Here is a 27,892-nt window from a genome sequence, read left to right on the forward strand (position 1 = left end):
ACAGTCTTGAGCGTGTTCAGCTCCAGGTCGTGTCGGCCGCACCGCAGCTCCGGCCGCTCCGCTTCCTGTCGATATGCCGACTCGTCACCGTCCTTGATGAGGCCGATGACAGTGGTGTCATCTGCAAACTCTAGGAGTTTGACAGCCGGGTGCGTTGAGGTGCAGTCGTTCGTGTATAGTGAGAAGAGCAGCGGAGAGAGGACAGAACCTTGGGGTGCCCCGGTGCTGATGCTGCGTGCGGATGAGGTGGTCTCCCCGAGCCTCACCTCCTGTGTCCTGCCCGTCAGAAAGCTGTAAATCCACCGGCAGATGGCAGGCGAGACGCTGAGTTGGAGAAGCTTGGAGGAAAGGAGTTCAGGGATGATGGTGTTGAATGCTGAGCTGAAGTCCACGAACAGGATCCTCGCGTAGGTCCCTGCGCTCTCGAGGTGTTCTAGGATGTTCTAGGATGAAGTGATCATCCGCAGACCTGTTCGCTCGGTAGGCATCTGTAGCGATTTGCACCCATTTCTATACATATTTAATAATCAGCATCACAGGTGAGTATGCTGTACTTTTATTCCAATTTTGAAAAGTTTTTGTCATGTCATTAGATAGTGTACATATTGATTCCGCCCTGGTCCAGATGAGCTATACGGTCCGTAGTACACTTGTGTGCCGTTATATTTCCTATAACTGCAAGGTGGTGATAGCGGTGGCAAAGTCGGGAAAATCCACGGCAATAATCATTTGGCACTTATTAGAATCCCCACTCAAATGTAACATTATTAGTCGAGGATGGAAAACAAAACCACAAAATGACAATATTGCCGTTCCCACTCACAAAACAAAAAACATTAGTACATAAATCATGCTTTGACCAATTGTATGAGGAGTGTGGACTTTGAGGTTCCTGGTCCTGCGTTACCATGGAGACGGCGGCGCGCCTCTCGCGGCTGCTGCTGATGAGATTGCAGGCTGCGCGCGCGCGCACGCACGCACCCACGCTCGCACGGACGCGCGCACGCACGCACGCACGCACGCACACAGGAGGAAAACAGCTGACGTGACGGAGAAGATGCGACGCGCTCGATGAGGGCACGAAGCCGCCGCTGTAAGTTCAATTTGTGTGCTTGGAAAATGTGGCGTTTGCGAGAAGTGCGCGGCGGCGCTCTCGCTAGCTCGCAGTGCACCGGAAGTGGAGCATGTGAGCGATGCGCCTCGCGGGCCTCGACGCGTTTTGTTCGGCCGCGGCCGGTTCCACATGTTCGGACGGCCTTTGCCGAGCACTTGATATCCGTGTGGCGCTCGGCTTGTTTTCAAGGTGACGCGGCGTTTCCATGGTAACCTTGATCTAGCGATCCAGATGGACGCGATGTGGACGCGCTTTTCCTGAACGTGTCGTGTGCATCTTTGCGGATGTTGCGACGATTATGCCGCTGCCCTGCCTGGATGTTTGCTAGTGATGCTAACGTGGATGCTGATATGATTTGAGGTCATAACTCAATTCTATTATTTTGCTTTGAACAAAATTGCACCGTTCTGCCATTTTCTTATTGGACTAGTCGCACTACAAGTATGTTATATACTCTATGTGTTCACACATTCATGTTTTCTTCTGTACATTGGAGCCTTTTTTTTAAACTAATTTCAATTAAAAATACGGCACAAACAAATGTGTCTGTCACCATAAAAAAAAAAAAAAAAAAAACCAAACAAACACAATATTAACTGCGCAGGCAATGTCATATTTTACACTCTCTCGGCACTGATGGGGCTTGTGTGACAATTTTTTTTTTTAAAGACAACCGAAAGAGGCTTACATATATTTCGCCATTCAATTGATAAATACACAAAACTACTTATCTCAACATTTGCTGTACAAACCTTTCTGCTTGTCAAAGCACATAAAATTCCGAACTATCTGGAAGTACAGAAATTTCCTGAAATTCCAAAATGAAATAGCCACATTTAAAATTGTTTTTATTAATTATTAATAAAGAAGTTTCAAAATGTCCGCACACCTGTGTTGATTCTCGGCGGATTGGTGACTTCTCCGTGCTGAGGAGGTGCTTTTCGGACAGTTCGCTTCGAGCAAATGGAACTTTTAACCTTCAGAAAAGTCAATGTATCATTTAGACTACAGTCACTTTGAAATGGATTTGAATTCCGATAGATCAAGCGGAAACTGAGAGGATGAAACAAGGACATGAAAACAAGCAATAAATATAAGACCAAAATGGTCCCGCACGGCGGAAAGCTTTCTTTTTCTTTCGGGCTCCACGTCACAATGACTTGGAGGGAAGAATTGCGCTTCAAAAGATTCCGCGATTCTTTCGGCAGTGGCGCGTCCTTGTCAACACAGTTTGGCGAGGCGGCGTGCAGTGACGGCTATGAGCGATACGGCGGCTGTATCTGCCACGCGACTTTTTCCCAAAGCGGTACGGGTTTGGCGCTCTGAGCTCGACACATGCGGCGACGCATCGGCGTTGCCAGACCGTCACGAGGTTAACCACCGTTTCAAGTTTTTTTTCCCATTTGTGGATAACGGCTCTGACGGTGGTTCGCTGGAGTCCGAACACCTCGGCCATGACTTTGTAACCTTTTCCACCTTGTTTCTTATTTGTTCCCTAATTGTACGGTGGCGCTTGTAGCCAATGATTTCTCGATTCACCAAGTCTGGCGCTAAACGGGATGAAACTCAGCTTTCCAAAACCTTCAGTTAACCACAGTTAACTTCATGATTTAACAAGGAGAGGCAACTAGTTTTTTCCCCTTATTAAATAAAATCATTCTCACGATACTGAGCAGCCAGGGCAGAGTGTACCACTTTCACCTCGTGCAATATGCTGACGTCTTGCGGTACTTTTGAGGCGCATCCCCTCACATGTTGGGAAGGAACACAATATTTTCATATCAACTTCGGCGGACAGTCCAAGATTTACATTCTACCGTTTGTTGCTATGAACACGTGCAAAAGTGGAGAAACAAGAATCCTCCACTCGCATCAAGACGTCCAATTAATGTGATTGCATCCTGCCTGCGAGGAACATGTCCTCTCTCCCCAAATGGAAAGTTAATTGCACTTCTCAGCACATAATAGCAGCCAGGCCCTGTGATTTTCTTGTCACTCTTTCTCACATCGCTATAAGTTAAGTGCAATAATCACACGCTCTAATTGTTTCTAAATGTGAGTGCAATTTAAATGGGAAGACAAACAAGGGGAAGGCTTGACTTTGCTGTCATCTTGCTGAGATTTGGTTTTGCTTATTGGGGACACTCGGTGCTAAACTTGATAAATTGTCCTAGCGCACTGAGCAGCCGGGACAGCTATGCTAACGGTACAAAAGCAACACACACCTGTTGCGGTTAATCCTTGACATTTTTTTGTTTTCTGAAATTGTGGCGGTTTTCCCAATTTGTCAACTTTTAGGTCCTTCCAATTTGGGAAGCATCTTTAGTGACTTCCTTGTCTTCCTAACCGTTGTGTACCGTGTATAGTGCAAGTCTAGTATAAAGAGAAGCATATTACTGTATAATTGCAACAATAAGAAAATGAAACTCATTGCCTATCAGAAACTGTTGCGAAGTTTTAGTATCTCCTTTGTTCCACTAAACGTGTAGTTTATTGAATTTTTATTTTCCTGCGCAGGCAGACCATTCTCCATGTGCGTGTGCGTGTCTTTCCGTTGTAACAATGTGTTTTTTGTCACACGTTTTTTTCCCCCCTCGCCTCTAATTGCACCTTTGTAACCACACTAAAAGAAAAACACTTGTGGGAGGTGTTACCGTCATCTTTTTTTGTTTCGTTTCAATGGCTTGAACTCCAAACGGTACCCGTTTGAAGGCATCACGTGTTTGATACATTTTGTCGTTTGCCCACCACGGACTGCTCCAGGCCCCGAGGACGCTCTTGCTTTTTGCATCTCCTCTCTCTCCGGCTGGTCCCTCCCCCCTCTCTGTGCCCTGGGGATGAACGCACCAATGAGGAGCCTCACAGTGAGTCCCGCCCACTTTGCCTTCTCGTCCACCCCGTCTGCCTCCTCCACACTCGCTCACCCATTTACAGAGCCTGTCGCATATATGCCTTGATGTCAGATGTGGTGGGCATTCCTGTCTCTCTGAGCGTACTGTAGATGTGCGTATAGTGTAAATGTACGCCATATAAGCCATGATGTTGACTAACTGTTGTGTGTTATTTGCAGGGTATGCCTGATCGCATGTTATGTGCAGTGCTGGAGCAATTTCAGCTTTACTTTTCCCTTTGGTATGTGCGCTTTGTCTCCATTCAGAGTGTCGTTTCTTCTTCTGTTCATATGTTCACACAGCCTGTACACACCTTTCTTTCACTTTGCGCAGTGGATTTAAAAAGTCAACACACCTTTTTGTATCCACTCTACACACATACACGCTGAATTTAAAAGATGCAATTAGGGCCTTAATCTCCCTTTTTTTTTTTTGCGCCTGACTTCCGCAGCTTTCGGCTAACGCACATTCTCCCATCCAGACTTCTGACACAACCTCCGTGCCTAAACCGAAAATATGTGCACAACCGCCAAAGAGGCGTGGACCATGGACCATTAAGTTTTCTTGAAACTTTTGATTGCCATAGAAATCCAGTTGGAAAATATAGCACACTTAAAATATCAAAAGACCTTCCGTAGCAGATGGGTCGTCGTGGGACGTGCGCACAGCTCCGTCTAACACACTACACTTTGAAGGAGTGCATGTGTGTGTTTTTTTTTTTATCTGTATGAAATAAATCCAATAAAAGTAAATTACAGTTTTTCTCAGTCGCTTTGGTACATTTCTCAAATCGGTATTTCTCTCCAATGAATACGATATGTTGATGTTCTGTCGTCGGCGTAACGTGGCAGGGACACATTGCGGCTGTTGTGCAATTCGTGGGCAGCGATGAGCATAAACGAGCTTTATGGTCCAGGTGTGTCCCGCACCGTCAAGGGGGCAGGTAACTGAATTAAAACGTGCAATATGTGTTCGTGTTGCACTTACTACAGCCTCGGGAGTGCGGAAGAGGAAAAGAAAAAGCGCTTCAGTCCACGGGAGAATGGGCGCAGGGAACGCCCACATGTTCTGGTTGACCGCACCCACAGCGTGTGCCTGGCATGAGTGACAGTTTTGAGTGGACAGGAGAATGCGCGCAGCCAGAAAAGTGCGCCTTTTCTGACGTACGCAACGGGAGACTGTGGCCCCAAGTGCACACTTGCTTATTTATACTCGTGTTGCATGGCGATGATGATGATGACGCGTGATCTCGTCACATGGTAAGTTGATGGACATGCTCCGGTCATGTGTCCCATGTGTGCTTTGTCGTGTAACACGATAGTATCATGCATCAGGTTTCGAAAGACAACTCTGTTCTGGCAGTTCAAGTCCGGCAATTTGTTTCTTAACATAAAACAACAATAATTCCCGCATTTCCTCAAGTAGTGGCATCTGCTCTAATAAACACCAGGAGGTAGCTCTATCGGTTGATGGAATGACTTCGCTGGCTCCACTTGAATAAAATAAAGTACCTCATCCCAAATATTTGCTATGGGCTTCCAGAAAGTTGTGGTCTCCCAGGTGTCGCTTTGGTCACTGTGTGGTCTGCCCGCTCTCTCTGTCAGATCCACTCTCTGTATAGCACGGCAAGCCCCAGCATGCTGAAGAGGAAACAAAGCTCCAGGGTCGAGACCCAGCCCATGACCGACTTCGGGCCTGATGAGACTCTCGCAGACAGCGCCGACATCTTCTGGATCAACAAAGCAGTGAGTGCACTTTTGTTGACTCGTCCGGAGCCGAACATAAACTGTTCCGCGAGCCTGGCTGACTGCCAAGTTGTTCTAATACGGGAAAAACAATACAAAATAAGCTTCTACAGGAAATCTTTATTAACTGTATTGCCATTGTTTCCGTTAACAAGCTAACATGCTTAACTGTCATTCAAGTGTAAAGAGGAGTTAAGCACTGTATTATAAACGACTGTAAGACTAATTTTAAGATGCCTGACATCGATCCTGTCACGTATCGGCGTTTTCAAATTTTGGAAATATACCGTATGAACTACTTTATTTCGGGTGAGTTAGCTGTGTCAATTTCCATTTTTAATGTACAACTCAACCAAGCTAAGAAAGCGCAATTCCTTTCTCAACGTCGTGTAGTGGGTGCACACCCTGCTGCGAGCCTGCGCCATCATCAGCGTCATCTCGGTGTGCATGAACACCCCCAAGACATTTGAGCACTACCCGCCCCTGCAGTATGTGACCTTCACGCTGGACACGCTGCTCATGTTCCTCTACACGGCCGAGATGATCGCCAAGATGCACATCAGGGGAATCATCAAGGTAGCATGTCTATTGAACATTGTACAGCATCTTGCTATCCTGATGAACATTGTACGGTAGCAGACTAGACGTTACGCCGATTTTATCGGCCTGATCGGTATCGGACGATAATTAGCATTTTATGCCGATCGGCTGATCGGCTCTAATGTCATAATTCGCCGATCCGACCAATGTCCGCAAAAGACATTGACTCCGCGTCGCCATCGTGCACAGTAAATTTGAATCCAAAAGCTAGTTTATTTTTAGCCTTGTCGCGTGTCTTTCGACGTAGTACTGTAAATATCCGGCGGTGGTTTGGAACAGACAACGCGTCTGAGACAGACAACAAGTAATCCCCGGATCAGACTACAAGACAAATTTGCTCTTTCACGATTGCACCATGTCAGACTACTGCAATAAAATCTCGTATTCCGATAGCACCGCATCCCGTTTTTGACCATCATTGGGCTTTATCTTGTCAACTCAAATGCGACCCGATACACTCGTTACCATGGCGACAACAACAACAATGGATCGCGTCGTGTGTATTATAAGAACAAAATGGGGAAAAACGTGTTAGTGGTCACCGGTGCTCGGGACAGGAGAGGACGTCGGTTTAAGGCTTGCTTGAAGTATGGTCCCGTACTTTGAATACGATACGGCTCGCAAGCAGGCAACAAAAACGTTATGTAGCCTAGCAAGCTAGTGCTAGCACTAACGGTTGTGCGTAAACATGCAGGCGCTCTGCCGAATCATGCTCTAAAGTTGAAGTAATTTAATTACAAATAAAGTCATTTGATGACAGTAAGTTAGCCCCCATTATTTGTGTCCTGTTGTAATGTTGGTTTGACCTGACCGATTAGAATGCACGGTGTGACTAGAGCAGTGATTTCCAACCTTTCTGGAGCCAAGGAACATATTTTACAATTGAAAAATCTCACGGAACAAAACACCAACAAAAACAAAAATGTCACAAAGTGGATTACGTATTGACTTTCTGCCATCTAATAGAAGACCATTCATTTGTTCTGTCTGTCACTATGCCTCACTGGCATAAATAGAGGAACAAAGATACATTATTTATTGTAAATATAAGAATTCAGGAAAATGCCATCGTAAACTTTGTTGTTCTCAGGGAGCCAGAAAATTGTGAACAATTAAGCATAAACAAGGAGGCAGATGAGGACACAGTTTGACTTCCCATTGGTTGAAATCAGCATCGAAGCCGTACCAAATCCTTCTTTTATTAAAAAAAAAAAAAAATCATGATTGTCTTTCAAACTTGATTTAATGTAATCGCAATGATACACTTGAAAGTATTAAATCTGCACTTTGTATGAACAAACAAGTCATTGCATGCTTTTGTTGGTTTGTTATGGTATTTTTCTGAGCACGCCCTGTTATTTTGCAGCCTTTCTCCGTCTGCATCCAATGTCCCCTTGACATTTCACTTTGTTTATACCTCGGGGCTTTTGTCGTTTTCCTCGGCTTATCGTGTCGGGAACAGGTTGCTTCTCATTTGCCCGCACGGGCGGAACGCGGAAATTCTGAAGATTTACATGTCGGGGACTCTATCTACCTGTTGTGGTTTTTTGGGTGTATGTTTTCTCCCGTTATGTGGGCGAGTCCCAAAAAAGAATTGGTATTAGGATTTGGTAAAGACAAACCTATTGAGTGAAGACTGCTTATTTTTAGGCTATTTAGATTCATCTTGTCCTTATCTACATAGCTGTTAGGTATCAGAATGGGCTTTATTGGCCAAGTTATTGCTAAACACACATTCAATGCTCCTCCCAACTTTGCGGTCTTCAGCGGGTCGTCTGCGCGCTCGCACCCGAAGACGGTGTGCTGCTGCCCGTTCTCAAAGCCGATTGGCTGTCGTGACGCGATTTGTGGCTTGTCGTTCAAATTTCCCAATCCTGAGAGAATGGGCGAAGACGGCGATTTTTCGAAATTAAAAAAAAAAAAAAAGTTCTCCAAATGACTTTTTGTCACTCTTGCACATCTGCGTGTTGCTTGAGGATGTTGTTTTGATGCTGTATGGGCTTGCTCTTAATTCCTGACGAGCTCCTGGACAATTTTTTATGACAGCGGCGATACTGCGTGCGTGCGTGTGTGTCTGCGTGTGGCACAAAGGAAAGCCGTGGGCTGCTTGTCATCATTAAAAGTGTTACATTCTTCTTTTGGAGTGTTAACTGTTGATTTTTTCCCGTTGCCATTTCCTCCTCCTTTCTGCACAGGGGGATAACTCTTATGTGAAAGATCGCTGGTGCATGTTTGATGGATTCATGGTGTTTTTCATCTGGGTGTCCCTGGTGTTGCAGGTATATTGCGACATTTACTCTTCTTGTAGTTTTTTACCGCCTGGAATTTGCTTGTCGAGCTTTACTTAAGGCCGTCCGCCTCTCTCTGTTTTTAAAGGTGTTTGAGATAGCGGAGCTGGTGGATCAGATGTCTCCATGGGGGATGCTGAGAATCCCCAGAGCGCTCATTATGATCCGGGCCTTCAGGATCTACTTCCGCTTTGAGCTTCCTCGCTCCCGCATCACTAACATTCTTAAGTATAAAACCGAGCGTTTTATTTTTACCAACATTGATTGCGCATCAAAACTAGGCCACAAAAATGTGATTTTCTAAATAGTTGTTGTTGGCAGGCGCTCTGGGGAGCAGATCTGGAGTGTGTCCATCTTCCTGCTGTTCTTTCTCTTGCTTTATGGGATTCTGGGTGTGCAGATGTTTGGAACCTTCAACCATCACTGCGTTACCAATGACACACAAAAAGGGTAATTAACACTTCGCCTCCATTCACGACATTTCTTTCCAAAGTTGACTGCGCATTTGCGCTCATCTAACCGATCCAATCCAAGAGATCCTATGGAAGACTTCCAAATGGTGGTCTTTGCAAGCATGAGCACTTCACTTGGATTGGCGCACACAGGGGCTTCCAGTTTATGAGGTTACAAACGGCGCACAGTGAACTCATTTGCGCAGTGGCTTAAGAATACGTGGTCACAAGTCAGCACGAGAAGACGAGCACAGGCAACACCTCACCTCATGTTTTTCATTGGTTTGGTGTTGGTCATACAAATATGCACTGTAATTATGACTCTAGTATTGCGTGCATGATAGACCAAGGAGCGTTCCAATTTAGGCCCAGATTCAGCTTACATCACCATGTTGGAACGAAAGTGCATCCTAAACCCTCTGTATTGGAGATGTATTCGTTGTCCAAGATGGGTTTATTATTTTGGTAGTACAGCGAAAGCTCCAAGCGCCACAGAAAATAATGCAACTAAAAATAACCATGCCAGAGTCAAACTGCCGTCATAAAAGCCTTGATAAATTGACAAGCTATTTCACTGTCGTTCTCAGTGGTGTAGAACGGCACTGCTTTCTAATATGAGCGACATCATGTATGAATATGTTTGCAGTGTAAGGGAGATACTTAAGGCCATTATCGTTAAAAATGATGCGGAATCCTTAAATCAAGGATGTTAAAATGACATCGCCACAATAAGGAAAATACTCGTTTACTGGTGTGCATCTTTTGAGATTAGAACAGAATAAAATAAACCTTTTTTCGTCCTGCATTGGAGACATTCCAAACTGTACCTAGCTATTTTGAATATATTTTGGTAAAATGTAACGTGTTAAATGAAATTTAACAATTGCTGCGCAATTCAGTGCAGCATGATTAGAATGACATTGATCATAATGAGGATGTATGTTCAACTCCACAGAGATGTGCAATCTTCCACATGTACTATATCGTATTCACCATTTTGGCCAGCAAGCGTTCAAAGGAATTGGACGCCCTACGCCGTTTGGATGAAGCTCGTTCATCCTCACCAGCTACTCCCCGTTTGTTCCCACGCGCCCTCGGGACCCGTTGACCATCACGTGCAAGACAGACTTCAGCTCACCGAATATGCCGACCTAAAAACAGCGTGTCTGATGTGATCCCCCCCCCCCCGCCCACGCTCCACCCAAACCCAACGTGCGCTTTAAAATATGTCAGAGAGAACAGATGTGTCTTATCTATGAACTGCGACATGTCCTTGTGCCAAAGTCAAAGCTTGACAGCTTTGCACACAAATTGGGAATAATATACCCGGGGATACGGATTTGAGATGAAAAGGCTGTCGGATTTGTTAACAAAAGGAGGATCTTGTGGATGTCGACGTTTCACCTGCTATTTCACTTCCTCTCATGAATTGCGCGGGGCAGTTATTATCGTAGGCTTATTTCAAACATAAAAAACAGAAATGTCTGGTCCACCTCCTTCAAAACAATTTGTTTTCCACATAGGAAATAAAGGAAATTGAGTTCATCTGTTCAGAGTCACTGTCATAAAATCTTTATTAACTGTGCAGTCACCCAGAAGAAAAAGGTGTAGATTCACGGCCACGCAAGTGAAGGAGTAACCACTTTATTATTGACGCTCCCAAACTGTTAAAAACTCTTAATGCCACAGGTGTTCCTCATTCCATTTTTGTTACATGTTCAACTGATTCATAAGAAGTTAACAGCGCACTGAATTAAAGAAGGTTAACACTGTGACTCAACCATCACGCCAGTGCAAAAACAAATATTTTAATAATAATAATCATATTTTTTCAATCAATCAATGAATTGGATTACAAATCTTTAAATGTCCATCCCTTTATTTAAAAAAAAAACAAACACAAAAAAAAAACAGTGTGCAAAAATTCACAGACATAAATTGATTATGATTCAGTTACCGGTTTGGGCCGTAAGATGTCAGAAGATGAGCAAAAATGTTGGTAATTCCTTTCTAAAGTAAAAGAAAATATTCTTACTCAATGTCTTGCTTTGATGAAACACAAAAATAATCAGTCGGCTTTATTATTGTATTAAATATAATTATTATTTTGTACTGCTTTGTTATTATTATAATACATATCGTTGTTAATACTGTTAAGAGGCTTGAAATTCCTAGGTTTCAGACAATTTTAAGTGAAACAAAGTCTCCAAACGATTACTTGATTATCAAAATAGTGGTCGTTAATTTGATAATCAATTAGTTGTCAATGAATTGATTAATGGTTGCACCTCTAAAAAGAAATCAATACTGCTATTTAGCGGTCATGCAAGTGTAAAAATAAGTTAATACTGTAAATGTATGAAATGTAAGTGTAATAAAGAAAAATGAGTTTATTCTCAAAAGAAGCAAATTACCTGTCACACAAGCATCGAAAGAATTTGACGCTGTAAATCAACTTGCGCAAATAGCGCAAACACTAAAACACAAAATCAATATAACAATTGTAGATGAGTGAAAACACATGTAGAAGCTAGCCGTTAGCCGTTAGCCTCTAGCAGCTTGCGTTTGGCAATTAGCCTCTGGCAGCTAGCCTGCGGCTCCCGACGATCATCTTGCAAAGTGTGCGACAATCGGGGCGTTGCAGTTCTTTTGAATGGGAAACATTCAAAAGAACGTCGTAGCGTTGTGTTTTGAGTATATCAGGTGTCTTTGAGAAGTCCTTACATGTCCCATCATGCAAATCTGTAACAACTCTTTTCTGGTTTCATCAAATGTGATGACTAATTCCTCATCACGGAACCGTGCTGTTCCCCCCTCCCCCATCTGACTCGTTGAATTATCATTATTAACATAACCATATTTGATGTCACATTTGGGGATTGATCTCTTCCCTGTTTTGTCATCAAGAAAGGCAATGTCTTTGATAAGACACATTGCTCATGTTCAATTAGCGTTATCTCATTTCACCGCCAAGACTTTGGTTGCCCGGTGTGATGGCGCAAAATGTGAATCCCTTTTGGATCCCCTCGCCCTTAGTGAATAATTGAGATGAATGTCTGGGCAGACAATTTGAAGGAATTAACTTTCATTCGAGCCTCCCTCAGAATAACGTATTCACATGGACGATCTTCAATGAAAGTAACATGAAGAAAGCTCAGCAGAAAGCAGACTTTCACGAGGTAGAAAAACTACGCGGTCGTGCTTTTGTCCCCGTATGCGAGAGTAGATTCCAGACGTCGGGTGGGAAACATTGCGGTCACCGCCAACCCTCTGCAGTTTTTTTGTTATTGCTGTGATTTCATTTGTTTAGCAATGTGACTTGGAATAGCTTGGCCATCCCGGACACCCACTGCTCCCCCGATGGCGAGGGCTACCAGTGTCCTCTGGGCTTCAAGTGTATGGACCTAGAAGAACTGGGCCTCAGCAGGCAGGAACTTGGCTACAGCGGCTTCAATGAGCTGGGTAAAGTCACGTCCTAAGTAATTTTCCGAAACAAAGCAAACTGAGCAAACAAAGCTCCTCATAACGACCATTTGTGTCCATTTTGTGTCTTCTTCCAGGGACAAGCATCTTTACTGTGTACGAGGCTGCCTCTCAGGAGGGTTGGGTGTTCCTCATGTACCGAGCAATTGACAGTTTCCCTCGCTGGCGCTCCTACTTCTATTTTATCACTCTCATTTTCTTCCTGGCGTGGCTCGTGAAGGTTAGAGCTTTGCGTACCTCTTCATTTTCTCTCACTCGGAAATGGACCTTAATTGACCTTCCGTGGTGTTCCACGATGTCGCTTAACTTTTAACAGAACGTGTTCATTGCCGTCATCATCGAAACCTTTGCTGAAATCCGAGTTCAATTTCAGCAGATGTGGGGCTCCAGGAGTAGCACCACATCCACGGCGACCACACAGGTACAGTGATATGTCGGAAGAAAGCTCACCGTTGTCATCCGGTATTGACCACGCGTTGTGTATCCACTGACTTCCTCGAATAGTGGCCTTCTCCCCCATAATAATACCAATAAATGTATTTGTAATGCACTTTACATTTCAGAGAAAAAAACATATTAAAAGCATTCGAAGTTACAGGAAACTGCTGGATAGTGTAAAAAACAAAACAAAACACTTGGGAGCTTAGGTGTTAGGAATGGAGTTTAAAAAGTGTTTCAATGGAAATGTTTTGAGCCCCTTTTCGAACATCTCCCCGTTCGGTGGAGCCCTCAAGGAGGGCATTCCAGAGATGTGGTGCCGCCCCGTCTGCCACGGTGGCAAGTTTCGTCCCGGGCTGGTGGGGCGGTGGGTGCCGGAGGACTGGGGGCACCCACCGCCCCTTACACTTGAAATTGTTTCCCAAAGACCGCTTCATCATTCAAACACCGATTTAACATCTCAATGGCCGAACCATTAAAACCATAGCTGAAATAATACACATAACAATACGTTGCTGGTCTCTCCTTTGTTTTATTGCAAAGCAATACCAATTAGGTACATTAGGAAAAAGAGGAATCTAGGAAATTTCACCTGGACTGGCCAGTATGCAGGAATTTATTTCAGTCCAGTCACACCGGTTGAAGTTTTGCTGAAAAAGTTACTGAATCGATTTTTCACGTTCCGGTGCCCTCAATAGAAACATTCCCCCATCTGGAGTTGAGCAAATACATTTGAACTTAGGCTGTGCATTCAAATGTTTCAGGGGTTTCACTTTGATTTTGTTGTTCTCATCAACTATTTATTTCAGCTCTCATCCTGTGAGTGTGTGCTTGTGACGCCGTCGGCTCTTTTGGCGAATGTTTTTTTGGGGAAAATGTAGCCAAAGAGTTTGCGATTGTGTTTGAATGTTTTTCTTTGCTTTTCAAGGTATGTATTTTTGTCAACTGTAATTGATTGATTGATTATTTGGGGGGGGGGGTGTCCTTGTGGCGCAGATGTTCCACGAAGATTCCGCCGGCGGATGGCAACTCGTAGCCGTGGACGTCAACAAACCGCATGGCCGAGCGCCTGCCTGCCTCCAGGTGAATCCGCAAGCGCACTCGTGGAATAACGTTAGAGTCCCTTAAAAGCACTCCTCTAAAATTTCAGATAGAGTTCAGGTTGTTCATAAAATGACACTTGACACTAATTGTTTTCTTTCTCACGGGATCGATATAGCATCAGGTATTGTGACTTTGCAGTTGCAACCTTTTACTTTTTATTGTGATGGGAATATGCAGTATTTTCCCCGTGTTCGCTGAGCATGGCGCATTTAACGTTTTATTACATTCTGTTTGAACATTCGGCTGGTCACAAAATCAGGTGGAGGAATTTGCCTGTGAAATGTGTAAAATACAAAGACAAAGCACTGATCATCTTTCAGTGCACATCCCTGCTGTCAAATAGGACGGCCTTGGCACATTTGTGTCAGATCAGCTTTTTAATGGACTATATTTTTTGGCTGTAATAATAAATAGCCAGAGAAAAGCAGTATTTGTAGAAGTTTGTAACTTTGCCCGGCAGCGCCTTGCGTGGCAGCAGCCGCCCATTGGCGTATGGATGTGTGTGTGTGTGTGTGTGTGAGTGATAGTGTAGGTAAAGTAGAGTCCATTTACCATTTTACCATTTACTATCGCCGTATCGTCGATAATATATGACAATAATATCCCAGCGCGAGGTCATGTTAATCTGCAATGGTCGGCCCTAACATGCATCTCTTCTGTGCCTCATTGAATTTACGATATAGATTTGCGCTAATGACGTAGCTGCAGCGATGAATGACTTTTAAAGGACGTGTTGACGAGGCAGCACGCAGCCGGCGGCCTCGCGGTCAGCGTGATGCAAACGGCGGCGCTTTGGAGATAAGCTGAACACAGCTAGCGGCCGGACCTCTGCGGCAAAGGGCTGGCCTCACGCCGCCAGAGACCGCCGACTTGAGCGTGCGGCTTTGAGAGCGTCAACGCACAAATGGGCTGAGGACGGAATTTAAAAATAGAGGAAATATCGCATGTGAAATATGAAGTGCGTCCCCTCCAGAGCACCGTCATCACTTGGAGGGAGGATTTAGATGCGGATAACCGGAGGGATAAACACGGCTGACGTCCCTCTGAGCCTTCCGCTCCATTAAATGGATCACCCGCAGCGACGCGCTCTCCAGAGAATTTCGTGGGAAATCCTACAAAAAGTCAAGCGGGATATCCAAATGGTCGGCTTGTCAGCATCACTGTGCCCGTGTGAGCTGCCCGCCCTGCAGCCACGCACCCCGGGAACAATGGCGAGTCGTACCGCAAAGCACGCCGCAAACACCCCGCGCTTGATCACGTGACGATGATTCGATCGCAATTTCCCCCCAAAGAAATCAATGGAAATTGAATGAATCTGTTCCAGAGTCGTTCAACCGCTTTTTACTGCACAGGGAATGTTTGAAGTAACAGTTTAACGTTTTGAACTGTTCCCCAATTGCAAAAATAGCCTTATTTAATTTGAATAGTAACAAATAAACATTTTTGCCTTCAACACAATTGGACTTCTGCCACATTACTGAGCGGCCAGGCCAAATATGAAGACGCCACGTGCTATCACGACTACCGTCAGCCGCTCATGCTAAAAGAGCTTGCTCATGTTGATGACTGCAAAATCCAGGGCTAGAAGGACCATGTGAGAAGATGTGTTCGAGTTAAATGCTTGAAGGAACGTTGATCCTCTCAACAAAAAAAAACCCGCAATAACGCCGTTGTTGTAATATCTTGATAAATGAGGGATACCAGCTATTCTCTCAAACCCTGGCCAAACTCGGACTTTCCGCTTGGAGCTCCAGAATGCGGGAGCAGCCAGGTGCGAGCTCGCGTTCCGCTCTGCCTGCCTCCAGAGATGTTCATGGTACGGCAATAATTATCGTCATGGTGATGGATCATCAATCACTATTGTTCTTTTTAGCAGTGAGCAAAGGAACTTTGTCGATGGCCCTGTACGGCAAGTGGCTAAGTTGCTACGTGTCACCTCATCGGGAATATCGAAATCAAAATGATGAAAGAGGAAATGAATCTCAGCGTTATCAAGCGTGACAACGAGAAGAAGAAAAAGAAAAAACCATGAGAACATAGCGAGGTGAAAGTCGGAGCACGAAACAGGGCGGAAATGAACAAGAAGTGACACGGTCGGAGTGTCGGCGAATGTGATTGAGGCTGTTTATTCCATCCAGACTGGAATCAGCCACGGCCCACTGAATGTGCGCACCAGACAGGAAGAGGAAATGGCGGCAAAGCGCAGCGGATATTATTCAGACCCCGAGCTCGGCCTGTCCGTTGCTCGCTACTACTTTGATCGACTGCCAACCCGGCAAAGGTTTTACCGACAGCGCTCCACTCAATAACGTTCCGCTATGAACGGCATGCTGTGCTCAAATATGACAACCAAATGCATCTCTGCTCCGTTGTGATTGACGCCGTGAGAGAGCGCTAGAATAGAATACAGCAGCACACAAGAATAGTAATAGCAGAGTCGAAATAGGAGAGCGGCAATTAAGATAGATTTCAGGTCATGTAAATGTGTTTTTGTTCCATCAAGGTTGAACGGCACTGCACTGAAATGAAAAGTCTTGTGTTTTTGGCAACACGAGAGGCTCATGACATGGAAACAGGAGAACATTTGGAGAGAGGCTTTGTCATCTCTCGATGGCAACTGCACGCAATACATTATCAATTGAGCCTTAATATCTCCCGCAGTCGTTCGCTAATATGTATTCAAATAGCCGTACCGAATAGATATACCATGTATACCTCATTGACAGCAACAATCATAACAGGGCATTTTCGATCTTTATAAAGGCCAACCTTTTTTTGTGCAGCTTTCCTATTGGATTCTATTGTGCCGGTGTCTCTCATGGAGTGTCACAGTGTAGGTGATCGAAGAGAGCGATCAGGTGAAGCCGGGTGGCTTCAAAGCGAAGTGGCACAGGTTTCGGCGAGCAGCCGTCCGGTGGCTTCGTGCGACACGCGCCGCACTTGTCCCTCGTCGAGGCACACGAGAGCGTTTGTTCTCGTGCGCCAACAGACGGAGCGCGACGATGAAGCCACCGGTCTACATGAGCCCGCTTCTGCGCTCCAAGCCATGGGAAATCTTCCAGGCATTTCATCCAAACCCTCCAGATGATACGATTAGTAACAGTAAATTACATCGGGACACTTTTTATGAACGCGCCCCAGTTGTGTTGTTGTCGTCGCTGAGGAGACGGCCGACGGAACACTGAATTGACAAAGCATAGATCAGCGATGAACAATCAACAAGAACACAGCTAATGTTTAGAATGTAAATAGATAACCCTCAGGGCATTGAATCCATCCCAACGGGACTGTTCTGTTTGTCTTAGTAGGCTTAGTAGTTACTTAGGACGCGTCCTAACTGCTGCATGAACTGATGAAGTCTGCTCGGATGACAGGCGAAGAAACGTCTTCTAAGACAAACAGACAAGTTCGCGTGCGACCAATGAAGTGCCCTGGATGAATGAGAATATTCACAGGCATAAATAACCTCCGCTATCGGTCTGCTAGTGCGAAACCCACTGTCGCTGGTTTGATGGACTTGGTTTTTGTGCGTTGCCTCTGGCGGGGACTTTGAAGCACTCGGTGCAGTACAACACACACACATACACGCTAAACACACGACCGCTTGAAAAGTGAGACACTTAGCGAGAAGAGCAACACACGGCTAACACTGAACATTGTGGCCGACGGGACGATTTGCAGGGACAGAGAGCGCCGCAGACACACAAAAACAAAAAGTGTGGCGGATGACACTGTTTCCAGTTGGAAGCTGCAATTGAACCCATTTTATTACGAGGGCTCGGGGAGCAAAAACGTGACGCTCAACGTAAATGCTGCGGTGACACCGGAGGAGCAATGGAATTAATGAATTAGTTGAGCGTACGAGTTCTTAAACAGTACAAAACTGACAAAGCACCGCAAAGTTTCTGAGCTGCTAAGAAGTTGTACTTTTTGGGGGTTTTATGTAGTTCATTCTTTTACAGTGGCTGCATGGCAGTTAGGAATTTTAAAACATCGCCTGTAGACTAAATAAAGGTTCTACGGTAACAGCTTGAAAGGATGAATTCAATTTGCAGTATATCATATGATATTATTGATTTGCTACAATTGCCACTCTCAGTGTATTTTCAGTATTTTCCTGACCAAAATAGTGTTTCACATTGAAAATCTAATGCGCAATCATGATACAACAGCACACGAGACCATGTGCGATGAACAATACACTGCACTCCTGAGACCAAATCGCATGTATAATATGCATATTTTGGGCTACATTGTCGGTTATGAGGCGACGAAGAAAGCGACGAGACTGGAGTGGAATGCGTTGCAAAGTTGCGGCCTTCGCGCGGTCAACATCATCTGGTGGGGTGGAGCACATTTTGCCAGTTTATGGAGGCAAATAAAGGCAAGAGAAAAAGCTTGCCCTTTGAGCTGGACGTGCAGACGAGACCCCGCCCCACCGTCGTCTTAGCGGGCACACATTCGAACGCGCACACGTTCGTTTCAGCCAAAAGACCCATGGCTCCTGGAAATGTCAAACTGTTTTGTCGTGTCCGATCTCAGTCAGCCGAACCTCTGCGTGAGTCTGCGTTTTCCTCCAAAAATAAACCAACTGCGAATAGTACATTTGTGTCATGACATTGTGTCTACGATGTTTGGCACCGATGGCTTCATCAGCAGTCTGTCATCCGCTTTTGTCGCGGTTTGTGTGAAAATGACTTCTTTTAATCCCCCCCAAAATGGTTGTGGATTATAGGTTTACAATAAAGAGAAAGTGATTAGCTTTTGTCTTTGTTGCTCTTCAAAACAATGCGAATGGGAGAGGTGTCCTTTGAAGGATAATGGAGATCATTGTTTTTCAATATGTTGTTATAAACTTACAAACTTGAAACGGAGAATATTGTGATGTTAATGAAGTGAAAAGCATCCTAAAAGGGAATCGACGAGGTTGTCGTAGGTGGATTGGTGGCGGCAGTCCCGTCCCTTCTCATCTTCCTCTCATCTTTCGCTTGTTTCCAACATTCCTAATGCCCAGCTCACTTTTTTGTTTTGGGTTTTTTTTCGGGTGAGCCATTCCAACCCACTCTCAAGCTGTTCCCCTCTTGCCACACTCACGCAGTCCATCCGAGGTTGCGATCGCATCTGTTCAATTGTTTCCCAACCAACACACAGGCAGAGTGGCGCCCTTTTTTTCTAAACGAGCACCGTGTGTGCGTGTGTGTTCTCCATCACTTTTTATTTGTGTCCCCCAATGTTTCCATCTTTGTGATGTTGTTGTAGGCGTTCAATTCCACGGCGCGCCCCCACGAGAAATAACACACAGTGATTGGCCCTTTCTCCTCTTGTTTCCGCCGGTGTGAATGCAGACTGATTTTTGTCGTCCGGCCTCCTGATTGCTTCGAGTCTTCCCGCGGCGTGCCTTCGCTACACGTTTCCCGCTACACGCCATAGCGTATGGACGGCATATGGATCCTTTGTGTATTAGATCATATATTATTAGCGTTGTTAGGCCGGATGGCATAAAAGGCCAAACTTGAATTTCAATGAAAGACAAAGTCAAATGACAGTTGTTGCATTTGTTTCCACAGCAACTGATGCGCTCATCTGTGTTCCACATGTTCATCTTGAGTATGGTTGCCGTTGACGTGATCGTCGCCGCGAGCAACTACTACAAAGGCGAGAACCACCGCAGGCATTATGATGAGTTTTACCTGGCAGAGGTAAGGTTATTATTATTTGTGTTCATTTGTAATCATCAGTGCCACTGCCAGCTGAATCATTTCATCGTCATTCGAGACTCAGATTTGTATTCTTGTACAATACAAGTAACGGGCCCACCAATTCCGTTCTAAGATTGTTTTTCTGCAGCTAAATGCTCGGGGGTCAATTATGTCCACGCCGCTCACATTATGCAACTATTATGGGATATAGGGAGGACCCAGGCTTGTAAATAGTCCATACGACTGCGTTTGTATTCACGTGTGATAATTAATGAGAATTTCGAAGGGATTTGGTCTTTTAATATATTTGAGTCACTAAACGACAGAACCTCTCAGCGGTGTTGGGGAGTAACATGTCATTATTATGTCATTTTAATTACAAAATGTATGTCACTGTAATCCATTACATTGCTGGGAGAAAATGTGTAATGAAATTACAGTTGCTTTTGGAAATTTTCATGATTACAATTGAAAAATAGCCGCAAAAGCTCCGATTAGTTTTTTTTCACTTCCTCCTTCTAAAGACAACACTTGGGATTGGCTCTCTCGCTTGGTACGTTGGTACGAGTGACTGAAAGCAAGCTTGTGTGTTTGTTGGATTCTAGGTGGCCTTTACTGTTCTGTTTGACCTGGAAGCTCTTCTGAAGATCTGGTGTCTGGGCTTTAGCGGCTACTTCAGCTCCTCCCTGCACAAGTTTGAATTGTTGCTGGTGGTGGGCACCACGCTGCACATCTACCCGGATCTCTACCACTCCCAGTTCACCTATTTCCAGGTTAGACTTCATGCACACATACTCAGATCTTGAACAGGCCGCCGCGTCGGAAAATATCTTGAAGACATTCAGCAAACATCCGAGCCGTTGTTGGGACCTCGCTTTAACACGAGCTCCAGTTGCACCGCCTTTCCGCAAAATTGGCGCATCAGACGAGTACAGCTTGTATTTATTTGTCACTGAAACTGGACATTGTCATGTCTGTAGAGCATGTCGACACAGCCGACGCAGCTTCCTCCAATCGGGTCATGAGATGTACGGCGACGTCAGCAACCGCTTCTGATTTGACGAATACAACGCTCGTTTGCTTTCAACATCTAAGGGGAGCGCATATCGTTTGTTAAACTTCTCACCGTAGTCTTGGCATAGCCAAATCCCCTTACGCAGGCAGTACCAATTTTTTTGGGGGGGGGGCATTTTTGCTCCTTTTCCCCCATTTTGCCGTTCTGTCCGAATGGGGAGAAAGTCAACCTATCAATTTTCCGCCTTCTGAAGTAGAATCGGAGCCGCAACACAGGCGGGACGGCGAATGTGTGCGCACCTTTTGTTTCTTGGGCCAGTTGTGTGTGTGTGTGTGTGTGTGTGTGTATCATGTATCATGTGTTGCATTGTGTGCTTTTACACAGCTCATTCCAAGCCTGTAGCCTCGATGAACACCCGTTCAGGTGTTCAGGTGAGGATTTACAGGGAAATGTTTAGTGCGTGGTGCTTAAACCTTTGACCTCGGCGGAGGTAAGCCGACGATGAAAAGCTCGTACAAAATCGGACGCGGGGGTGGACGGAAGGTCTTCTTGATGGGTCTTTAATGAACCCTGACCGTACAAGCTGCCCTCGCGCCTTTCTGGCTCGCTCCCGACGGCTGCCGTCCGTACTCATCACGCGTATTCTCACGCGGTGGTTAATAAGCCCTTTTCAAAAATGGCTGCATGAAACAGATTTGTGTTTGTGTTTGTGTTTAGATAAACCAACACATCCTCACACGCAGCAAATGACATGGAAATGCCATTCTAAGGACTAAAGTATCGTATGAGTATCTCAGTTGTTGCCAGAGAAACACTTAGTTACAAACGTAAGCCCGGATCGCTCTGGTGCTTTGTCGCATTGTGGCGAGCGTCACATGCCCAACGCTTGTACAAATCAAATTCGTTATCACTCGAACGACCTCCCGTACATCGGCAGTCCTGAATACACGAGGGAAGAAATGATATTCGGACGCCTCAAAATAATCCCCACTAATGATCACGAACGACTGCCTCATTCACACGTCGGTCGTTGCAAGTTGTGGACTTAACTCCGCCTACTTTCGGTCCCAGAAGTGACACGCTGGAATTCAGTCACAAGTGATTAAGCTTACATTTCTGGCAGCGATTACAAATATGCCACGGCAACAGCACGAGGCTAAATGCTTTGCGATATGCGATTCTTCCTCTCCGGTTTCCGTGTAACCAATTGAGCGCCTTACCAAATGCGCTTTCAGTCCGTACAAAATGTCACATGCTTCTCCGGCCTCACTTATCCGCTTTGACACGGCGTAGAATGATTTTTAATCAGCCAACGGAGCCCTCTCGTCTGCGTGTGCTCGGAATTGCAAAGGCTTCACTAGCGACGTGAGTCAACAGCTCAGTGGGTCTGATTCATTCAGAAAGGCAGGGCGCTGCATGGTTCTCGGACCTTTCGAGCGGTGGGGGCGAGGGGGTGTGCTGACTTCCGGCTAATATTGATTCCAAATGAATCGGATGTCTGTGACGGTGACAATGTGTTACGATACATCACGCAAATGACATTTCATGCAAATCATTTCGACGTCTTGCGCGGAGGGGTCAGGAGCATTCTTCCGTTACACGGATGCCATTGTCTGAGTCTAACGTATAGCTTCTGATCGATAGCAGGAAAACACAGTTTATCTATCATTTAAAATGCACCCATTTGGAAGAAAAAGCTGCATATTTAAAGCCAAATGCGTCAATCTTCTGTGAAGCCACCTGCTGGTTTGCTGTCCAAACATTGCGACAACTGATCTGTAGTCGAATTGATATTTCCTCAAATAGTGGCTCACGCGTGTCATCCGCTGAAGACAAATAAGAGCGGACCTCAATCAGACCCAGCAGGAAAAACAAACAGCAGAATAGAAAATCTGTACCCCTTTTTTTTGCCGGAACAGTTTTGCTGTGTCCCAGTGGAGTTCTCAAGCTTCCGCTGTGGTGTTATAATCGAGCTTTATTGAGAATCAGACTTGATCAGTCGAACACAACAAAGTTCCTAGAAGGTAGAGAGAAACAAAGACAAAAGACAAAGCACTAATTGTAAACAGGATGAGAGAAGTGAATCATTACATTATCTCCAACAATGCAACATTCAGAAGATCCCCACAGCATGCGTGTGTCTTTTCACCATGCAAAGCCATCTCAAATAAATGTATGAAAAGAAAAAGAAATCATTTGAATAATAACAAAACAACAACAACAACCTCGACTTTACTTTCGCACTTGTGAAAATAGTCTTGCTATTGTCAAATGTCAGATGGCACCCTACTCCGGCAAAGGAATCAAGAGTGGAGATTTAGCATGTTGAGGAAAGGTGACCAGCTATCTACGTATATGTGGCATTGATTTTTTTCCTTCTGCTGATATTTTTTTCTGACGCAATATATTCTATGATGACATTTTGCCACCGATTGATGTGAATAGCTTGTTTGTTTTTCCAGTTTAATAGAATTGTTTTCTTCGCGGTCGCTAACAAGTGACAAGTCATGATTTATTAGGGAGGTCAATTATGCTTAAGTCGCCAAGTATGTTGTATGACAGTTCATCACGTGTCCTAGAAACATTATTGTTCAGTCACGGTTAATTCCATGTTGTTCCCATGTACTAAAATGAAGGGGTATATTATTCATTTCGAAATCTGGATTATGCCACAACGGGAGCTAATTGAGATCCTGTCGATTCAGAATTTTGCCACCAAGCTGTTAAGGTGGATGCGGTTATTGGATTCTTGGAACATTTATGGTGTTTAAGACTAGTCGAAATAAATGGGAGTTTTGGTAGTGTGATGTTGTTGCAGTCTGTTTGTACACACGCATGCACGTAAACAATGAATGGGTTGGATGACGGCGCACTGCTTTCTCTCGAGATTGTTTTGCTTTTGTTTTGATTTAGTTTTTATGCTGTTTTAAACTGCAGTTTGTGGACGTATACTGCATAGTCCTCAAACAACGTTCCACAAGCACTTCATTTTCTTTGTTTACATTTAAGACGCATGATCTTTTTCCTCCGAAGGTCCTTCGAGTGGTACGTTTGATAAAGATCTCCCCAGCATTAGAAGACTTTGTCTACAAGATATTTGGACCAGGTAAAAAATTAGGCAGCCTGGTGGTGTTCACAGCCAGCCTCCTCATCGTCATGTCGGCCATCAGTCTGCAGATGTTCTGCTTTGTGGAAGACCTGGACCGCTTCACCACCTTCCCCAGGGTACGGAGCATTTCCCCCGAGCCCCCCCCCCCCCCCCCCCCCCCGCTCGTTTGCTCAACCCCCAAGACGGGAACGCATGCCTCTGAAATCTCCAGGAACACAGAATTGGGATTCTTTATCTTCTAAAATTAAAAAAAAGCATTCTGACCTTGTTATTAAAACATCACACGATGACTTTATTCGAGCAAAATTGGGACTTTTTCTCCATAAAACTTTCATTATTATATTCATGTAAAATTGCACTTTTACAAGAATAACTCATTCTAACTTTTTCAATATTTTGACTTCATTCTTGTAATTATAACGTTATTCCTGTAATATTACAACATTTATTCTCACAATTTATGATTTTTTTTTCTGGTAAAATCCAAACTTTGTTTTTTTAACTATTTTAACTTCATTCTTATCATTATTACGTTATACTTGTAATAATTTTGGTCCTTTTGTTGTAATTAACACTTAGAGTCTCATGACATTACAACATCTTTTAATTATGGATATTTCATAAGGTGAGTGTTTTTTTTGTTTTTTTTGCATATTTCGACTTTGTTCTCGTAATTCTGACTTTATTTTTGTAAAATTGCAATGAAAGCAAATTCAGGAATACGGGACTTGTACGTTTGGTCTGACGAAGTTGAACTTGCCCATCTGAAATGTCGGAGGCTGTGATGTCATTCTGTGGAGAAAGTCAACCAGTCTGTCAATTTCCGTCCATCAGAAAATGCCCGAGGTCATGCGGACAATTGAGTTCGCGGACACTCCGAGGCTAACGACGGCGCCGCTGTTGCGTTAACCGATAAGAGAGGTCGCTGCGCTTTTAATGAAGAGTTTTGTTTTGAATTTGGCTTCACACAGCGGGTTGCTGATGAACAGAAGCCACTCAAGTCTTGTGCCTCACACCCACACGTTTGTCACGTTAGTATCGCTCCTCTGCTGGCAGACGTGTAGGTTGTGTCATTATTTGCAATGATTGGACTGTGGGAGTAAGAATGCGACGAGCGGGACGGTGAGGATGCTATTTGTCGGCGAAAAAAGAGAAAGCGCAGGCGTGCGTCGGTGTCCTAGCTTCCTCTGACCTCTGTGCGCGGCCGATGATTATGTTTCTAAATCTCACAATGGCGGCGTGGAGAAAGGGGGTTCGCGAGAAGCATCTTCGGCTTGTGTTGCCCTGCAGCCTCTTCACACTCTCACCTTCTGCCTCGTTTTCCTTCCCTGTAGGCGTTCATGTCCATGTTCCAGATCTTGACACAGGAGGGCTGGGTGGACGTCATGGACCAGACCCTGGTAGCAGTGGGTCACATGTGGGCTCCAGTCGTGGCCATTTACTTCATCCTCTACCATCTCTTTGCTACCCTGGTAAGACACTTCATGTGCTGCCGTTATTTGAAGTTGACGACACTGCAAATACTCAGTATTGTGGGTACAGTGTATACAGTATACATATATATATATATATATACATATGATATGTACTGTGGCTAAAATGGAGGTGATATTTTGATACTGAATAATATTTTAATCTAACATTCCAAGTATTACAGTAAATTCTTAACTGTAAAAAAACTGTCCACTAAAGCAGATTCAGTCAAAATAACATTACCATCGGGAAACCGTGGTGACATTTGATTTGAGTGAACATCATTTGGAAGCAGTAAAAGCTACATGAATTGTTTTCTTATCTTAATGCATTTGATGAGTTGGCGCATGATCGCCCGTTATGCTCGCTCAAGCTTTCCAGCCAATCAGCAGCAGACGTGAGAAGTGCCGCTAATATCGGGAAGCGTCCCGATGACTCACGGCTCCTCATCCCAGACGGACAGGACGTCTTTGGGAGGGAGCGAGCGAGCAGCAAATCCAATTCATTATTTTGAAGGACCCCTGCGAATGGGCAAAATGACCCCAAATGGCCACTTCAAAGCAAAATGGCAGACTTCCTGCGTCTTTTCTTCTTGAGCCTTTTTTTCTTTGCAGGTGGACTCATGATGTACCGCATGCTCGGGCATGAATTACCAAGGCCGATTGTGCTTTTCAAAATATACATCGCGCGTTTACTGAACTTCCTCCTCCTGTGTGGCTTTCCAGATTCTGCTCAGTCTTTTTGTGGCAGTTATATTGGACAATCTTGAGCTCGATGAAGACTTGAAAAAGCTCAAGCAGGTAAGGAACTTGATCACATTTGTACCAAATGAGCACCAACATAACACACACTGTATTCTCATTGCCATTTGCCATTCACTGCAATATTTTATCGAAGTGCTTCTCCGGTGCCAGCTCGGTAAGAGTGACGGGACTGAATAATGTCCTCTCTCGGCCTTTCCTCATCTCCAGAGGCTTGATTGAGCCAGCGGGCAGAGCTAATTAGCCGTCGTACAACGCACACACCTGCGCAGACACAACAGTGTCCACTTCAATCGACGCTTCGAGGCTCATGTGCAAATTATTCTCCTCAACTAGAAAATTGAAGCTGGTCGCGAGCGCGAAAATAAATGAGTCAAGATCGTGGAAGGCCTTTATTTGTACATTCTGGAATCATATGAAACAATGGTAACAGGAGATGACAGCTCGTATCGAGGGAGAGTGAAATTTTAGTCGTAGTGTTCTGGAGAAATGCACTGAAACGGCAAGAAGAGGTGGAAAACGTAAGTCCAGTCGCGCCCCGCAACATGAACATAGACACACTCGATGTCGTGGAGCGATGAGATCGGCATCTTCTGGAACGTGAGATCATCTTTCGTTTTCCACATGTTTCGGTAAGACGCCACACTTGAAAGGTTTCCGTCGATGCGCTCAGCAGTTCATTCATTAATATGTGTGTGTGTGTGAATAATAGCTAATTACAGTTAACTTTCCCAGTGTGTTTCTGGGATTTTTTAATTATGAAAAGATCATAATCAAAAATAGCAAAAATGAAGTCCATTACAAGATGTTAAGTATAATTTTTTTGAGGTATTACGTTTAGTTTTTTTCTCCAAACTTGATGTATTTATTTTAAGTGTGTCTGTGCGAAGTTTGCGTGAGTTTATTTCAATGTACGATTTGCTGCGATCGATCTCTGTCGTAGTTTCGCCAGGTTGACGGCATATTCGGTGGTCGCTCTCATTTGGATTCGGGTGAAGGCCTCGACAACGCCCGCGTTGCATCACGTGACCCACGAATTGCCCCGCGCGGCACCTCTGCGTAGCTTGCCGCGCACCCGACAAAAATAGCAATCGCGAGAGATGATTTAGTCGCTCCGTTTTAGTCACATGCCGTGATGACGTACTCGCCGTGCCCCTCGGTTCTACGTACCATCTACGTCGCCGCCTTCTCGATGGATTTTGCAGCGTAATTCAACGTATCATCTGGTCATCTAGGTCCATTTGCTCTGTCGCGGTCGCCGTTGTTGTTGCTTTGTTCCTTGTTACTGAAAGGAACATGTCAGCTCCCCTCGGATGCTGTTGTCTTACGCGCCCACCCGTGAAAGACCTGAAGCGTACACGCCATGCGTGTGTGTGCGTGTTTATCTGCCGTATGTGTGGCCCGCTGAAATGGAAATTCACACGCAATTATGCATGCTGCCAGTGAGCCATTTATCAAGTCATGTTTCTATATCATTTGCTAAGGCAAAAGAAAAGCGTTAGGATGATTTGTGTAGTCTTTGTAGTCATAAAGCAGTGAAATGTAACTTCCAATAATGATTCCCGATCGTCACGTACATCCGTCACCGCAGTGCGTTCGAGCTTCCTCATACACGCCGACCTCCGGCTGTATTCACGCCGTACGAAAAGGCTAAAAGTTTGGCTGGTGCAACTTGTGAGGTTTTCTTTCGGAAGTGTAATAGTTCAGCGGCATGCTGTGC

The 27,892-nt window shown here is 44.8% G+C and overlaps 1 protein-coding gene across 12 annotated transcripts in view; it reads left to right on the plus strand.

The window, feature by feature from the left end:
• The first annotated feature begins 956 nt into the window (after positions 1 to 956).
• nalcn (sodium leak channel, non-selective) overlaps positions 957 to 27,892 on the plus strand; it is a 45,258-nt gene continuing 18,322 nt past the window's right edge. For 6 of the 12 annotated variants that reach the window (XR_009791139.1, XM_061792587.1, XM_061792588.1 and 3 more), the window contains exons 1-16: positions 957 to 1,093; positions 3,878 to 3,978; positions 5,610 to 5,750; positions 6,144 to 6,326; positions 8,546 to 8,629; positions 8,727 to 8,866; positions 8,960 to 9,088; positions 12,401 to 12,552; positions 12,651 to 12,793; positions 12,890 to 12,994; positions 14,008 to 14,094; positions 19,683 to 19,814; positions 20,420 to 20,587; positions 23,863 to 24,054; positions 25,273 to 25,410; positions 26,137 to 26,211. Coding sequence is in view for 11 of the 12 variants with exons in the window: in XM_061792587.1 (XP_061648571.1) it covers positions 1,072 to 1,093; positions 3,878 to 3,978; positions 5,610 to 5,750; positions 6,144 to 6,326; positions 8,546 to 8,629; positions 8,727 to 8,866; positions 8,960 to 9,088; positions 12,401 to 12,552; positions 12,651 to 12,793; positions 12,890 to 12,994; positions 14,008 to 14,094; positions 19,683 to 19,814; positions 20,420 to 20,587; positions 23,863 to 24,054; positions 25,273 to 25,410; positions 26,137 to 26,211 (1,992 nt within the window). In the remaining variant the exon portion in view is untranslated. Of the gene's footprint in view, positions 1,094 to 1,187; positions 1,475 to 3,877; positions 3,979 to 4,028; positions 4,118 to 4,184; positions 4,247 to 5,606; positions 5,751 to 6,143; positions 6,327 to 8,545; positions 8,630 to 8,726; positions 8,867 to 8,946; positions 9,089 to 12,400; positions 12,553 to 12,650; positions 12,794 to 12,889; positions 12,995 to 14,007; positions 14,095 to 19,682; positions 19,815 to 20,419; positions 20,588 to 23,862; positions 24,055 to 25,272; positions 25,411 to 26,136; positions 26,212 to 27,892 lie in introns of those variants that run through there. The other 6 variants (XM_061792590.1, XM_061792593.1, XM_061792591.1 and 3 more) reach the window with 6 other exon arrangements.

This window comes from Phyllopteryx taeniolatus, chromosome 12 (genome assembly GCF_024500385.1).
Source record: "Phyllopteryx taeniolatus isolate TA_2022b chromosome 12, UOR_Ptae_1.2, whole genome shotgun sequence".
NCBI lineage: Eukaryota > Metazoa > Chordata > Actinopteri > Syngnathiformes > Syngnathidae > Phyllopteryx > Phyllopteryx taeniolatus.